Raw genomic sequence first — 17,994 nt, forward strand, 5'->3', positions numbered from 1 at the left:
TTAGTCTTTTACTTGACTTAAATTATAGCATTCTCAAGTCAGTCTTATTTTCTGTGTCCAGCTCTATTACAGTTTTCTACCTACTAGAACACTGTTCAACATCAACAATTTCTTGATTTATAATTAGTCCATGAAAAAATATTCTTTAGCTGTCCCATCTGAGAATCTTTTGATCTCATATTGTTAGCAACTTGCTTTTTTCTGTTTTATGTAAACACATGTCTTTGAGTACCAAATCCAGCAATATTTCTCACTGAACCATCACAAAGTTTTTAAATCTATATTTGAATGCATTTTTACAATGGTTTCTCCATTATGGGAGACTATAATAAATTTCCATGATTTATTCAGTGAAGACTCTTTTACCTTCACTCTGTAAAGTTATTTTTTATTCAAATACTTAATCTCACCTATATTAGCTCTTACTACTTTGTAGGCTCTCAGCCACCCAAGGACAAACATGGGAAAAGTAATGTAAAAATCTGTGGGTTTAACTTAATGTTTACAAACAGCAGCAATTAACATGTTTATTTCTTTCAAAAACTGCTCAAAATTATGATTGAAAACGTCTCAAATAAATTAACTGAGCACGCAGAATACATCAGGGTGTGTAAAGTATTAAATAGTAAAACTGTACTGAAATACAGTGATTTAGATCAGCTCGTAATGTGGTGCTAGAGGAATTCTGCTGAAGTCAAGGTCTTAGATTCCATAACTGAAATGCAGCTCAGACTCACAGGATTGGAAACTAACTGTATACAGAAGCAATATTAAAGTGACTTAATGATGATGGTGAATAACCTGCTGAACAGACGGTACTAACGAAATGGCACAGAGAACATTAAAGCCCTCCCTCCCTGTGCAAGGAAGAAAGGAAAATGTGAGTAGGGGAACAGTATGCTTGCTTCTTATGAACATGCAAATGTACTTAAAAGTAAAGAGAATTATCCAAAACCAATTTAGTTACAACAGCCTCCCATTAGGTAGGTAGTAGGTGCATTGGGTGATAGGAGATGTATGTTCTGACATTCTGCAAGTGTGAAAAAAAAACAAAGAGCAGTTTTAGAAAGTATATTTTACCTTCCATTCGTAACAGGTTAACATGCCCAAGAATTTAAGACAACATATTTTATCTCAAAATTAATTTACTGGAACTTATTTTTAATGCACATAAAAATGCGCATCACCTAACATGGTAACAGATTGTACAACAAATAACTTGTTAATAATCCACTAACTTGAAAGCCTGTAACCACAGGTCCAGATGTTTCACTTCCCTGCCCAGAAGTCTTAAGGCATATGAGAAACATGAAGAGATGTTCAGATATTGCCTTTAAAAAGTCTCCTTTCTCTATAAAAGACATTGAGGTGGTGCCTATCCCTGAAGAGTTTAAAGGCATTAAGCACGATACATCAGAGGTTGCAATTGTTCTAATATGTGTACTTATTCTTCTGAAGTCCGCTGTCTTTCTCCTGCAATAGAAATACTTTAAATTCTAAAACGAGAAAGCTGGACTGCAAAATTTAATCTTTGCTTTAGAGTACTATGAATATTTATAGTACTCCCACAAGACTCACAAAAACAGTACAGATCACAAACTTCACAGAGTATTCTCAGTGCTCCTGAATCACTCCATTAAAACTGAATATATAAGAGTCCATGAACTCACAAGCATCACCAGAAAGCAAAATAAATTCAACTTGAAGTGTTTGACTTTAAAAACTTCAAAACTTCAACCTCCCCAGTTCATGCCAACCAGTCAACATGGTATATGTTCCTCCTTTCTGATCAAAGCGCCTATACGAACTGGAGGCACAGGAATGCTGAAATACAGAAATGACATTCAAAAGGGAACACAGGACCCAAGATATTTTTTAAATTACTAATTCTTGAACATTCTTTACCTCCCCATCAAACCTCATCGACACATATGTCCCTAAAAGTAAAATATATTTAAACCAAGATTATCCACTATTCGCAGTTTATTTTTCATCAGTTTTAGAACAGTTTGGGGAAACTCAAAGAGACTCTCAAACAAATTATTTCCAAAGAACTGATGGGACAATAATCACTATATTTTGTTCAGATTTTTGAAAAAACTTCTAAGCTTTTGTTTCTTTAAGCCAAATGTTGGCTCTTCATAATCATTATTCAATTTCCAGAGAATTTTAAAAAAGGTATAAAGGAACACTTTCACAACATCTATTAAACACAGCAATCACTTCAACAATTCTATTATGTCTTAGTACCAAGCTTTTAGCAGCAACTTGACATTTTCAGAATTAAATACAAAGTGACAGCTAGGACTCCAGCACAATAAGAGAGAAAAACATACGGCTTACCTGTACATCTGAACTGTGACTTCCACTTTTTGAAGCAAACAAACAATCCTCAGAATCAACTGTGAACAAAACTGAAGCAGAAGGGAACAGCTCAGAAACAGACCCTTGACTGAAGTTTATAGCTTCTGGATTTTTTTGACCATCCTTTACTGATTCACTCAGATTGATCACAGAATCGCGTATGTTTGAAATAATCTCATTATTTTCTGCCAACAGGCGTTCTAGATGATCTATTTTTTCTTGCAATATTGAAAGCTGGCCCTAGGGGAGAGGAAAAAAAAAAGTAAGGTGCAATTACTTCTCAGAAAAATTCTTGATAGACTGGAAAAGCCCAACAACAACAAAAAAATCAGTTTCACAATAGTATGTGGTCACACAGAAAATTCAAATATATCTTTATTTCATATTTTACATAAAGACAAACTAATAAGGTATTGACCCAACACACAGAACTTCCTCTTTCCAGTACAAGAGAAAATAGCAAGAGACATTTTTCCTCTATGAACTTGAATTCACAGCACAAGATTTAATCAATGATAGGAAGATACGCTTTAAAGTCACACAGTATCAAGCAGCAATTATCTCTAATTCAACTTTTTTCACATCTTCCATAGATTTGCAAAAATCTGATCTTCTCATTTATCAGAACATCAAAGCGATTTTTTACAAGTCAGTCACATCGTGATGGGATTAAGAGGATATTGTAAACATTTCAGGTTTTTCCCATACATTTAAAATAGCTCAATAAATACCACTTTTTCTGATTTTCAGTGGAAGTCGGAGACAAATTAACAAAAGCACTGTACGGGGGTAAAAGATCCTTAACAGCCTGATCGTAGGAATAATCTATACAATTGCACCATTACAACCATCAAGAAAATCCTGAAAAAGAGAGATCAAGCTAATGGCATTTTCAGTCAGAAGGTCATCTCCAACTGCCAAACAACAGGATTTGCAGACATTCTAGAGAGCTCCACAAGAGGAAGGCTGCAGAACATCAATGTGAATTGAAAAAAGTAGACTCATCTCCCAGAGCAACTGGGAAGGAAGAGACAGATCCCACAAAGCAATTTCATAGCATCTAATCACTGTATTGTTGGAATGAAGGAGGGACCCCAGCCCTCCTCAAAGGGCACCTCAAAATGCTACTGCCCTCTCATGTACTAGCCACTCCTTCCAAATCATTTGAGGTATGGTTTTTATCAGGCATGAATGTGCTGGCTTTTACAAACTCACAAAAGGCCAGATTATTTAACGTGATCTTAGGGATACTTCCTCATAACAGTAATTTCTTTGTTTCCTCAAAATGACTTCAATGTAACAAGAAGTGACAAGAGAACAAAAAAACCAGTCACTTCCTATTATTAAAGTTGAGTTCAGATTCCAAAATATACAATGTATGATTAGATATTTTTGCAAGCAGCTGTCATAATAGCCAAACCTGCTGCAGTTTCAGGCATCTGCATTTTACTATTACATTCAACACAAATACCATTGAATCAGGAGACAGCTACTCTGTGACTTATGGTTTTAATGACTTTTTCCTAGCACCACTGCCTTATTTTCTTCGGACTACAGTATAATATTAGAAACAACATCTATACATGACACTTTTTTCCCTTTTGACAGTAATACATTTGAAATATTTGCATTTTCCTTTTCAGCAACTGTAGTTTGCAAAGGATTAGGTCTCCTTTCTAAATTGATGTGTACAATTTTTAAATTCTCTTGACTTTGAGAAGCCTGCAGGAATAAAAAAATACCCAAACCAAACAGAAACCAAACCCTTACCAAGAGCTACCTATCAGTTTTTTGGATTCTAAACTGTCATTACTATAAGTCTACCTTTATGAAAGTTCTTTGTAATTTTGCAGACAATATGTTTTAGTACTTCTTTAAATCTATTGGTTTGTCTCCACATTTTATGGGCTGAGCGAAGTGCTGATCCACTGCTTGTTGTTTGTTTCCGTTTCTTAATTGATACATCCTGAAAACAGTAACAGGTTCTAAAATGCAACACAGGCAGACAGCTATTGCTGCTTCCCAAAAGGACAAATACATATTTTGACAACAGAACCAGATTAAGCTAATTGAGATGTAGGGCCAACATCCTAGAATCCCAACAGTTTAATGATAAATGCTAGAAACTTTTAAAATTGAGGAACTGAAAACAAGAAGAAATCAATATGCAGATGATGGGATACTGGAAAGAAAAAAAAAATAAACAGACTGTAGTCCCATGCCCCCTGGTGGCACAAAAGAAACAGACAGACTAAAATCTTTAAAATGCTACATTAAAGATACTGTGTGTACATTTCTATACAAAATTAGTGTTTTCCCTTGCAATATCTGTGATGCTTCGAAAGTAGGAAAGGTTTCTCTACACAGCGTCTCATAGCCTATTGTGCTACTCAATCTAAAAATAACATATATAAAACAATACTTGATAGAGGCTTTACAGGCTGCTCAACAGAAGCTCTGATCTTCAGATTCCTAGGAAGTTACAATACAGCTGCCATCCATATAAATCATTCCCTGCCTCACTGCACTCCCTGCCTGACTACACTTCAAAGTTACCACGTGTGCAAGCAGTTAAAGCACTGTTCACACCTACCCCACCACTATGGACACTGTTTCTACAACTATAAAACCAGACAACTGTTTAAAATTTATATTCTCATTCATGTATGTTGTAGAAGTATTTTACGTCTTCTTACCAAAAACAGTTTTATATTGCTTAGCAATAGCCTGCCAACTGCCTGGTCACAGAATGCACCACCGACCTGGTTTATATCGTCTAGCTAATTATATGCTCTCCAGGACAATAACACACACAGTGGAAAACAAACAAACAAACAAACAAAAAAAACCCTCATAAAATAAGTGTTTAGATTGATCCTTCCACTGGCATATACTGCCAGTTTCTAGAAGACAGATATAAACTTCCTCCAAATTTGGAGGTCATGTCATATTTCATATCTTTAGGACATACCTTTCATTTAACTTATTATACTTTAAACCTTGAAAAATCTGTAACAAGTTCTACCAGTTTACCATTTACTATGTGACAAAGAATTTTTCTTTGTAAACCAAGTTCCTTGCATACAAATTGCAATTTGTTACTAGACGACCTTTAAACACCAATGACTTCATATGCTGCTACGTACAACCAGCAATAATTTTTAAGCTGCAAGGTTCCAGCCTACCTAGGACACTGGTTTTCAGAAGTCTGTAAAAGTATGTTACTTTAACTTTGAAGGTAATTCTTCTGTCATTTGGAGAAAGAAATCCTTACAAAGACCTCCCATTGTGGAACCTAACAGAGGACATTAATACAGAAAATCCTTTCTTTTGTAGAGACTGTGAGATACATCATGCTTCTAAAGCATTTACACATGCAATGTGCTAAATCAACTTGAATGCAAAACATGAATATGTTAACAACATGTAATCAATAACCAAGTTAAAACTGCAGGAAATCAAATTTTTGAGATCATCAAAATATTTTCTCTTTTTGTTGTGAAATGTCTAATCCATGAAACTTAAGATAAACAACAGTGTCTCAGACTAGAAATGGATCCCAGTTTTCATTCAGTATGAAAATAATTCATGTCAGGAATCCATTCTCAAGACAAAAATTTCACATGGATACAAATTATGCAAAAGCTAGGTATATTTTCATTGCACATTCACCTTTTCTTCTTATTAAATAGATACTGCCTGTTCAACAGTAAAATGATTTGAAAACATGAGCTGAATATGGAAAACACTGCAGCTCTTCAAAACAATTAATTTAACACATGAAAATAAATTCAGTTTCAAAATTTTTAAAGGAAGGCAACTGACTTACTTCAAATGTCAAGGCCAAACAGTACCAAACTGAAGTTACTCTCAAGCTGTTTTATCTTATTAATTGCAAGCCACAGACCAGAAAAACAGATTAGAAGCATGTTACAGGGGACACTAAAGAGGTCTAATTAAAAGATAAAACACAGGGATCCTCTCCATTACTAAAACCATACTCCAACAGTATTTGTTTTAAATTAAGTTTTCAATTTTTCCACGCATTTAAGGGTGAGCAGGGAGATTTTTTTAACTTTTTTTAATCTGAGCAGAGATATACCAACTTAACCGTACCCAATTCTATGTGAAATGCTGCATTCTGCATGGCTTTGTAGATCTTGAACGACAAAACTTTACTAGCTGAACATGTGAGCAGAACTATCTCTGACTTCACAGCATCAAGTCTTCTTAGAAAATAAGCAACCTTCATCCAAGACTTTGAGAAATGTCTAACTGCACAGAAAAATGGAGATACACTAAGTATATCTTAGTACAAGAGAATAGCATTCAAGGATGCTCTGTTAATCTACATACTTTTTTTAACATAGAGAAACTAGAAGTAGTCTATGCAACCAGTTAAAAAGTTTGCAACAACTTTGGTGTCAGATTTCTTTTTTCATTTCTCTCTGTCTTTATATATTCACAAGTATGTAAATAAAGACCTTACTAAAAAGCAAGAAAGTCAATCCTCCTGTTACTTCACAGCAAAGGAAGCACTTCTACAAGAAGCACAAAGTGCCAACAAATCCACTGAAAGTAGCTACAGCTGCACTGGTAGAATGGCATCACATGAGCAGCACACCTGTTCACCACTCCTGTGCTTACACAGGGTTGGCCTTAACCAACAAAATTTTCTCATGTGAAGGCAACACAGACCCGCACACCTTCCTCCCACTTGGAACAAGTGTCCACACCTGTTAGATGCCCTGAGAAACCTGCCACTATCACCACATGAATCAGCTACATAAACAGCTCCTTATGCTTCAGTCACTCTGAACCCTTCAGCAGTTTTCATGCCCCAAATACTCCAGAGCAGTCTGCTTTCCCACTGCCCTCTGCTTGTCCTTCTCTGTTCGCTTCTGACACCAGCCTGATCTGGAGCAAGGACTCTCCAGAAAGGAGCACAGTGACACCCAACACAAGGAGGGAAGCCCAGTAACACAGTGGGAGAGCAACGTGTTTTATTCTGAGGAAGTAGAGAGTGTTCAGTTTCTCCTATCTAAACACTGTACATTGTGGAAAATATGCTAGTTGGAACTTTCATTTCCTGAGTGAACACACACTCCTTCTCTAAATGCAGTGGCTTTCAACAGGCCACTAGTGATCACTTCATCAGGAAAAAGACAGCTAGCTCAAATAATTGAAGAGAGAGTATGACAGGCCCACAGATGAGGATATCTCATAGGAACAGACAGGCAGAGGAAAATCCAGATTAGAGACTTCTGATGTTATGTCAGCTGGAATTTGGTTACTTGCATCCAGACTCAGCCAGCAACCACCGAGTGCTTGGTTTGAAACAAGCCAGAGCCCATTCCCTTTCTCACCCACATGAAACAACAGGAGACCACAAAGGAGCTGTCAGTGTCCTGCGTTAGAGGCTCTGGTGTACCAAAGATCTGCGGTGAAGAAAGCGGAGCACCACAATGGACGTAGCTCTCCGAAGGATGTGGAATTCAAGGTCACTGCCTATCCACATTCACTACAGTAAGCAGTGAGGAAACTGGACTCGAAGTCTCATTTTCTGGCTGCACTGAACAGCAGTCATCATAACAGTTTTCTGCACTGGTCTTGCCAGTGATTATATCCAGGTACATCTCTAGAAATCACATGCTATCTTTTTCAAAATCTTGATATAAACTCTGATGAGATGCCAGCTTATCAAGATGGTAAGACCAGGATGCATTCTCTGTTCTCTATCAGAGCAGTGAAGAGAACATACCAAATACACAATTAAATGGTCACCTCCTGCACAGAAAAAAAAAAGCAGTTACAAGTCAAAAATGCAACCCAGTGTACCATCAAAGCTTAATATTTGATCACACTGTTTCAGCATGCATTCTCTTTGCAAGGGAGGATACAGAACAAAAAACAAGCATACAATGTTTCAGTTAAAAGGACAAATCAAGGTTTAAAGGCTTTACTGATCCATACAGAGGGCTTATGCATATTTGTGACAATGAAAATAACATAAGTAACCTTGTTAGTAATTTCCTACCTTTAAAATACTATTCTAAAAAAGCTCACTTTACAGAGACACTGGAATTCTTCTGAATTAAATAACTACAAAAGTCTGTTCTCTTAAAAGAATCACAAAGTTCTAATCCAAAGATGCAACAACAAATAGATTTTAAGAAGCTGATGGACTTCCACATTTTGTTTTATCACCAGAGGCAGCAATAACAAGAATGTTTAATGTACTATTACAGTAGACTTATGTTTCATGCCATTTAGAGAGACAAATAAAAGGCATGCTGTCAGGGACTAGTTTTGACACCACCATCACTGACCTGAAGGCAAGGAGAATAAACTGAATATTTCCAGATTTCTAAGTCAATTAAACTAAAAAATGTCCACTGCTACTGTGACTGATCCATTTTGTGTTCATCTCCTTTTTGATCCTCCTCCCTACCCTATGCTGAATCTTTATTTAAATGTCTAGCAGTACAAAAGTGAAGCATGGCTTATCTGCCACTAAGAGTAAGAACTTTAATAATGGTTATTTTCATTCAAACAAGTCAAAACTTAAAATAATGTATCAGACAAAGAAAAGCTCAAGTAAGAACTAGAAAACCTCTCTTCGTTTAGTTGATACAGTTAAGTTAGGCAATGACTCTTGGTAGCAGAAGGATGTGCTCAATTAGAGTTACTGTTTTGTAGAATATATATTCTGTAAAATACATTTTGCTCAACATTTCGCACCAGATTTAAAGACTGTAATTGAAGGAGGCTAATAGCTTCTGCTTGACTGCTGCTTAGACAGAACTTTACACAAAATGTGCAAGCAACAAAAACAAATACGCTCTGTGAACACTAGGAAAATAAAGAATTGGTACTGACCTGTAATTATGTTCACAAAGACAGCTGCTCCTGCTTTGCAAAGTACTAGAAGCTCAGCAGAAATAATCCTAAATTTTCATTATTTGCACTCAAGATCATTTCCATGATATTCAAAGGCTTTTAGACTGTGAACTTACTAAGTGTTGTTAATAGGAATTTGTTTGTTTGTTTTTAAATAAGTCAACATGTTTCAAATCCAGAAAAATTGATTCCTTCTGTGGATTTCTTCACTCAACACTTGATCTCCTCTGATGTAAAACTCCTAAGAATGCTAGTAAAAGTCACTGCGCCCAGTTTTTCAGTGCTCAGAGGTCAAAAAAAGAGTACTTTGAAATGATGCACAACCTTAACTATCACTATTCACATTTTAGAGTGACAAACAAAGATTTCATAAATACCTGACTATGCTGCTTCCAATACTTCTACAAAGCTAAGTCCGGTTCCTTGTTATATAACAAAGGTCATAAAGCTCCCAAATGAGCTCATGAAAACACACCAGTTACTAAGAACATGGAGCATCAAAACGTGTTTTTATATTCCATGTGAGCCATTGATTTCAGCTACTTCACTGTGGCAATGTATATAGCAAAGCTTCAGCTGGAAAAGGTATTTATAGTGTATCTGTGGAGCATGGTACCTATCAAGCATGAGCCCAGTGGAGACTCAGGGCTGACTGAAGGCAGAGCTTCCTTACAGTAGGGGAAGTGATACCTCTGCAGAACCCCAGAATAAAGTTCATAGGGTGCCTTTGTTCAACACACAGATCAGAGAACTCTGGTGTTTCTGCCATGTACTTGGTCCTAATTTCCTGCCACTACTGCTCCACCCAACTGTGATTCCTATTTTGGCCAGGTGGAGCTACTGTCAAATTGGCAAACTCAGATGAAATAACACTCCATACAGGAACAATCACCACTTGTGATATTTATCCTGGAGCATCTGATGCATTGTGTAAGCATGAATACAACAACAAGCTTCTGCAGTACTAACTGCCAGGACACTTAATGATTTGCTGAAGGACACAGGAACCAAAAAAGAAACCAAAAAAAATCAAGTCAGCTACTTATAGAGGAACTGTACTTGATCACCTCCCTTTGATTCAGTGCAATCAGTGAGTTCATAAAAGCAGTTAACAGACATGAGATGAGAGTATGCTTCAAATAATGGTGGTCAAAGAGGGAGGTGGGGAAGAAAACACAGAGAGATCTTATTCAAATAACAGTTGTTTAGGAAAAGTAAAATGGTAAGCATGGACGTTGCTGTTTGTTTCTGCTTTGCCTTTTAATAAAGTTTAAAGAAAATAACAAAACCAAAATAAAGTATCTCTTGGAGCTGGTCCATTTATCCACAGAATCAGAGCAGGCTTGACTTCCACAACTGTATTTTCAGAAACAACCTTTCACACAGTGCAGAGATATTGTCCCATAAAAGCTAAACCAAGCCATGTGAAAAAGTGGTTAGAGGAAAAAGCTCAAGTTCAAAGCATTACCTGCCAGGTAGTGACAGAGTATGATTCAATGTGATGTCATTTCCCCTTGCTTAGCCATAAAATTCACTAAGAATTATCTTTCAATGTAAGACTACATAAAGGGCATATATTTCTAATGCAAGATAAAATTACAAACAAACCCTCCACTTTTTTTTTTTTTTTTTTAATTGGACTTTTAATATGCACCATGCATGCTTAGGTGAAACCCTAGAAACCAAATAAACACTCCACAACCTTCTGTAAATGAACAGATTTTATGGATCTGTTATAAGTGATAGTAAAGTTAGTTGAGAAAGCCATTAGGCTAACTATTTTTATTCTTCTATATGAGTCCACAATCCAGAATAGGTTCATATGGGTTTATCAGGATCTGGTATTCATCTGTAGACAATAACACAAGTTTTTCAAGATAAGCTGCTTATGGATGTCTTTTCAGACATGATCTGAATGTAGCTTTCACTCAGTAGTTATCAATTTAGCCCACACATCACTCATACATCACACTTGCTACACAGGCAATGTCATAGGACTAAGCACCACTTTGAACCTTTCTCCACTCTGCAGTCACACATGATTTCTGAGAGAATATTGTATTATTGCTAACAAAACCAACATACTCAACCCTTTCCCCACTATATTGTACTAGAAGAATCTTACACAATGATCTGTACTGACAACTGGTACAATAATAACCTAAAAATTCACCTAAGGCTCTCCCTGCACCTTGAGCTCATCTCTGCACAATGTTGTAACATGTAACCCTAGCATGGATAAGTGTGGCAAACACTCACAGTGAAACTGACTATTGATGCCAGCTTTTGCAACACAAACACCAAAAAAGACACAAAGTCAATGCTGTGTCCCAAGCCTGACCATGAGTTCTGTTTAGTACCACAGTGAATAAATATTTGTACCACAGCATTTAAATATTTGGTTAAAAAGCACAGAAAGATATCTGTCTATGGATATTCATCCATCTTGGGAGATCTTGCCCAAAAATTTTTCTGCAGGACACTTCAGTTGGTGTCCTGAACTCTCAAACTAGTGAGCAAGTTCTGTAAGGGCAGCTCTTCATTACACCGGCCTACACTGAGAAGCCTAAGAGAAGACTGAGTCTGATGCAAGCTACCTTGAGACCAGGCAAAGAGAAGGCATCTTGCTTTGGAAAAAATGTAGAAATGAAAATGGAGCAGCAGTTCTAATAACTTATTTTACTACTGGCACTAGGTATCATGACACTCTAGGTGAATGCAGCTCAACAGGCACTACCACCTGAAAAATCCCATCTCGAGTTCAGACAGAATACCTAAATAGCAAATGCTTATAAGCTAAACAGGGGACTGCTTCCAAAAGTACCCACTTCTCTTCTCTGAGCTAACTGTAAGCCACGTAGGTCAGAAAGAACAAACTAATCAATGTGCAACTTCCGGGACATGAAAGGTGACGTGTGCTGTTAACCAGAGCTGCACAGAGGAACAGCAAAGCACGTTGCCAAAACAGAGAGGTATGAAGTGAATCAAATCAGTAACATCTGAAGGAAAAAAAAAAGTCTCAATTCCTTTTTCTAAGCTAAAAAATTCTGGCCTTTGTAATCAAAAAAAGAGAATGCATTATTAAATCTACTCTCTGCTGCCATAGTTTTTTACAAACAAAAACAGCCTGAAGGTTTTACATCTGTGGCTAGTTTCATTTACAGTACTTTGAGCTCTGGCAACACTGCACTAACACAAACAAATTTTGTCAGCTGAGATAGTAGTATTAAAGTGTTTCTCTCACATATTTCTGGAGGCTTCTATTCCACTCTTCATCTTTTGCATTTATTTGAAACTGATGTTAAAAAACTCTGAAAGCATTTGCTAGGTGTCAGAGGTTTCACAGCTGTAACAAAGTGAAACATTTCTATCATAGGCATAGCAAAAGGAAATGACAAAATAATATTAATTTCATCTCAAAAGATAAAGCATTAAGAAACGAAAAGGTAACTGTTTCACCCAAAGAAAGAACAAGTGAGAGGCAGAAGTTTCTCCAGTGAGAATCAGAAGCCTCAAAGAAATCTAGACATGTAAAAGGCAAAAAGAGTAAATAGCGACAGACTGTTCTAGAAGACCAAGGGGAGGGAGGAGGATGAAAGGAGAAACGTTTGTCTCTAGCTGACTACACCACCTAGAAGGAAGAGGCCTGAAAACAGATTAAGTACCAAACCCATGCTCACAAGAGGTAAGACCATGTTACACATCCAGCCGGGATTACACTGTAGGACAGGAACTTCAACTGCAAGACACTGACAATGGAAGACAAAACACATCTAATAAATCCTTGTTCACTCAACTATTTCAACCCAAAATCTAACACTAAAAATAGAAAACAACACCCATGGATGAGATTTCCTGTTACATACTTCACCTGTATTAAACTCAGCTAGTTGAATAATGACACATTAACTCATTTCCTCACATAAGATACTGACCATATCCCCAAAGCAGCACTTGTACTCAGCTTTTACAAAAGCCGCATGTGGCTTTACTGTCCTGCTGGAGTTACACATTGAACAGACACAGCTGCTGTAGCCAGCCTTGTCTTGTTCCTCTTCTCCTCCTCCTCTTGTTCTCTTCCTTCCTGCAAAAACTAAAGGCTGACCTCTGAACTGTAACTTGAAAGAATAAAGGCAGAACAGATCTGCTCTATTTCTTTACATTTAAGTCGAGGCTTCTGTCTTTACCGCTAAAAAAATGATATCAATTATTACTTTTGCACTGAACGAAACAAGAGTGGTTCTAACAGAGAGATAATTGTTACTTTTAAACTAAGCCTTCAGAGTTCTTTTATTCACTTGAAGTCTCACTCCAATACTAAAATATACTTTCATTCAGTCTGTTAAAAAAAAATTAAAATAAGTACCAAGTAGTGCAAGCAGAAACAGGTTATAACTTTGTATTCTACGTGGTGGGGTTTTGCTGGGGTTTTGTGTCTGTAAGAACACACAGCTGTGGATAGGCAGCAGTATTCTGCCGTTCTGCACAGCAAACCACGTCCTCTCTGAAATACATATTTCTTCTCATGGGCAAACATTTCTTATTAGAACACAACCACGACACACAGCTTTTAAACTTCTCTGCCACGCAGCCAACACAGGAAAGCGAAGAACTGAAGAACTGCGTCGTTTAACCATGCGGAGCAGTCGGGTCAGCCAGTCACGGCACCAAAGCACGGTTCAGCGGAAAGGAAAGCAGCCACCAAGTCAGCATTTCCCTAAACCTACCTGTTGTTGACACGGCTGAGGTCCCGAGTTCTCAGCTCTCCCCGTCCTGCCCGCGCACGCCCCGCACCCCGCTCCGCGACCGGAGAGCCGCCCGCGGAGCCGCCGCAGCGCGGCCCCGTCCCGTCCCGCCCGGGCGACCCCCGCCAGACCCCGCGCCCGGGCTGTGCCCGCTCTCGCCGCAGCCCCGCGCCGGGCCGGCACCAGCGCCGCCCGCAGGCGGCCCCGCTCGGCCCCCGCCCCGCCGGCCCCGCAGCCGCCGCGCCTCGTCCCCGCCGCGTCTCGGCGCTCCGGCACCCCCGGCAGCGGCGGGGGGACGGTGGTGGCGGCACCGCCGCCTGCCCCTCCACCTCCGCCCGCCGCGCCCCGGCCGCCGCCCCACTCACCTTGGGGAAGGTGCCCTCCCGCCGGGGGCTCTTCGGATGGTCGAAGTGGCCGCGGTCCAGCATCAGGTACAGGGAGAAGATCACCACGCAAAAGACCGCGCTGCCGAACACCGTGAACTGCCGGCTCAGCTTCATCTCCGCCGCTGCCGGGCCGGCGCCGCCGCCGCCGCGCTGCTCCCGCCGCGGCCGGCGCACCCGGGCCCCTCTCGCCGCCCCGCGATCGGAGGCGAAAGTTCTCCCGCCGCGGCGGGGACCGCAGGCGCCGCCGCCCCCGGAGCGGGGCGGCCCAAATCCTTCTCCGGAGAAGTGCGAGAAGTTGCCCCCCGCACCCCCTTCCCCCGCCCGCCGCGCCGGGGCCGAGACCCGTGTCGAGACCCCGCCGGCGCGGCTGAGAGGCGAGCCGAGAGTTTCCCGGAGCGGATCGAGTTCGCGGGCAGGAGAGAGCCCAGCGGGGAAGTGGCGGCAGCAGCACCGCCGGGCCGACCAAGCGGCGCTGCTCCCTGCTCCCTTCCTCCTACTCCTCCTCAGGCCGCCTCAGCAGCCGCTCCGCTCCCCTTCGTTGCCCGCACGCGGCGCCGGAGTCTGGCACCTCCTCCCCCGGCCGAAGCGCTGCTGCCGCCGCCGGAGCGCCCGGGGCCGCAGCGCACAAGCCCCGCGCCGAGAGAGCCCCCGCCCGCCAGTGCCGGCCCCGCCGCCGCCGGAGCGCCGCGTCACGGGCGCGACTCCGCCCCCGCCGGCCCGTACCGCCCCGGCGTTCGAGACCCGGGGCGAGCCGCGGCCGCCGCCCTTCTGCTCTCCGCGAGCGGGGGCAGTCCTGCTGTCCGCCCCCGGTGCGGCGGGGCCCGTCGGGAGCTGCCCCGCGGCCGCTCGGAGGCGCCGCGCACCGATGTCCCCGCTGCTGCCGCCTCCGCCCCGTCGGCGGTCGGTGTGTGGCAGCCTCCGCCGTGGGAAGTGAGGAGGCTGGAGGAGGAAGCGAGAGGAAGGGAGGGAGGGCTGCTTGGGGACACCGCCGTCCTGCCCGCGCCTCGAGGCAGCAGGGGACTGGAGGAGAGGGAATGCAGGGCGGGGGGAGACCTCCGGTACCGAATGACCCTGGCATCCGCGTTGTTCAGCAAAGCCCCGTCCGCCCTTCTGTGGGGACCCTGTTGCCCGCTAACACCATTAGGCACGTTTGTGAGCCGCTGCAAGCTCCAGCTTGGGTCAGGCTTTTCTACGCATGAAGGAGTACAATGTTACACGGTGCTTTCATGCGACGTACCGCATGTTCCTGCAGGAATGGGTCACAGCTGAAACAGGCCGGTTCAGGGACGGCCACTCAGGTTGTACCCTCCGTTTGGTAGCTTTTAGCTCCTAATTCTTACAGCTTTAATCTGCTCGCTCTGAAAACGTTCATGCCTGATGTCTGCTCGTGCCCAATATTTCGAGGAAGTACTTAAGATGCATTGGCTGCCACTGGGGATTAGGCACATCCTGGGAACATGTTCTACCATTGCGTGTGCTTCTTTTTTAATGACTATCATTGACACATACACCTATGCCTTAAAGTCAGGACATATGTGTTAGAACCACTATTTATTGTCTTTTGCCAAGAATATCATCCCCTTCCCACCCTGCCTCTTCCCTGCCCCACAGTTGTTAAAACTGTAATAGTACTCAAAAACTTGGCCAATCGATTTCAGTAGATCTTTGCAGGAGCCAAGAAGCTTGTATCATTGCTAAGTTTCCCCATGTTTGAAACTTTTTCTGGTATCTTAGAGAACATACTTCAAAGTTTGATTATTCATAATTTCTCCTTCCATTTCTCCCACTGGACAAAAATTTGAAATGTTGGATTCCATATTTGAAGAGCAGTAAGGACTGCTTCAGTCACTGAGTAGAAATGTTAAGAGCTACTGTAGTTGCTGAGGGAAGGGGAACCTCAGTCCATCCAGCTCTTACTGTTTTGATACCAGGGCCAGCAAGAGGTTCTCCGGGCCTGGAGATGTATCTCAGGTCAGCAAGAAAGCACCTCAAGGGCAGCACAAAGGAATTCCAGCCACTCTGGCCTGTAAGTCAGCTTCTGGTGGTGGGGAGGGCAATTTCAATGCCTCTGTGCACACTAGTGTCTTGTCCTGTTGAAATGCGTGTAACTCCACCTGGGAGTTGAGGAGCCAACCAAAGGCTTATCGGTCAGGATTAAAGGGAGGGCAGGGGCAGGTGGCATTACTGTGGGATTCTGCAACAGGCTGCCTCACCAGGGAGACCAAGGACATGAGTACCCCCACAGACAGAGAGGAGCAGCCTCATGGTCACAAGCCCTAGTCCTCAAAGGGGACTTCAACCAGCCCAACATCTGTTGGAGGAACAACACAGCCGAGCACAGGCAATTCAGGAGGTTCCTGGAATGCCTTGATGAATACTTCTTTCTCCAAGTCATAGATGAGCCAGTGAGGAGAAGTGCTATGGTGGACCTTATTCTCACCGACGAGAAGAGGGCTTGTGGGGAATGTGAAGCTCAAGGGCTGCAGTAACTCTGAAATAGTAGAGTTCAAGATGCTTGGGGCAATGAGGAGGGAGCACAGCAAGTTCACCGCCACGGATTTCAGGAGAGCTGACTTGGCCTGTTCAGGGGAGCGCTTCTTAGAGTATCATGGGATAAAGCCCTGGAGAGGGGCACAAGGAAGCGGGTTAATAGTCATGGACTACCTCTTCCAAGCTCAAAAGCAGTGCATTCCGACAAAAAGGAAGTCGGGCAAAACCACAGATGACCTGCATGGATGAACAAGGAGCTTCTGGAAACTCAAATACTAAAAGGAAGCCTATAGAGGATGGAAGTAAAGACAGGTATTCTGGGAGAAGTACAGAGCACTAGTCTGCGTACTCAGGTATCTGTTAGGGAAGATAAAGCACCAATAGTATTAAATTTAGCCAGGGACATCAAGAGCAAAAAGAAAAGGTTCTATAGGTATATCAGTGGTAAAAGAAAGAATAGAGAACATGTGGGGCCTCTCCAGAAGAATATAGGAGGTTACCTGGGACATGGAGAAAGTTGAGGTACTTTATGACTTTTTTGCTTCAGTCTTTATTGGCAAGTGACTTCAGCCTCCCTGCCTAAGTCACAGAAGACAAAGGCAGGGATAGGTAAAATAAATAACCCTCCACTGCAGTGATGCCATGAAGATTTTTGCCTTTTATACCCCTGTTATACCTTTATACAACTTCTGTATTCTTGGTGCTTTTTGCCTACATTCTTGGACTTGTTTGTCAAGCTAAGAGACTAAACATTTTAGAAGCTTTGTAGTTAGGGATCAGTGTGCCCCAGACCCCAAGGTCCTCTCCAGAACACATTTTGTAAACCAAGATAGAACCATCCAGGGGAAGGTTCCTTGTGGAGAGGGGCTCACTTGAGCCTCACATTGGGGAATCTTTGACAGATATGCTAATTAGTAAAACCTATAATGTTATACTCGATGTTGGGGGGGACTCACACACTGACACACATACTCGGGTGGGGTGCATCTCGATGCATATGACCTGGACGTGTGCACCTAAGGATCCTTAAAATAAATACCAAGGTAAAATCCCTTCTCCCCTTCTAACCGTGTATGGCTCTTGATTTTAAGACCAGGAAAAGGCATCAG

General features: G+C 41.8%; 1 protein-coding gene across 2 annotated transcripts in view; it reads right to left on the bottom strand.

Annotated features, from left to right (window-relative positions):
* Nucleotides 1-15,041, bottom strand: part of MAN2A1 (mannosidase alpha class 2A member 1) — a 112,049-nt gene extending 97,008 nt beyond the window's left edge. Inside the window, exons 1-2 of one of the 2 annotated variants that reach the window (XM_039566682.1) lie at nucleotides 14,375-15,041; nucleotides 2,344-2,604 (exon numbers count right to left, since the gene is read on the bottom strand). In XM_039566682.1, coding sequence (XP_039422616.1) covers nucleotides 2,344-2,604; nucleotides 14,375-14,509 — 396 coding nt within the window. In that variant the 5' untranslated portion in view covers nucleotides 14,510-15,041. Of the gene's footprint in view, nucleotides 1-2,343; nucleotides 2,605-13,991; nucleotides 14,051-14,374 lie in introns of those variants that run through there. The other variant, XM_039566683.1, reaches the window with a different exon arrangement.
* Nucleotides 15,042-17,994: the final 2,953 nt, after the last annotated feature.

This window comes from Corvus cornix, chromosome Z (assembly GCF_000738735.6).
Source record: "Corvus cornix cornix isolate S_Up_H32 chromosome Z, ASM73873v5, whole genome shotgun sequence".
Taxonomy (NCBI): Eukaryota; Metazoa; Chordata; class Aves; order Passeriformes; family Corvidae; genus Corvus; species Corvus cornix.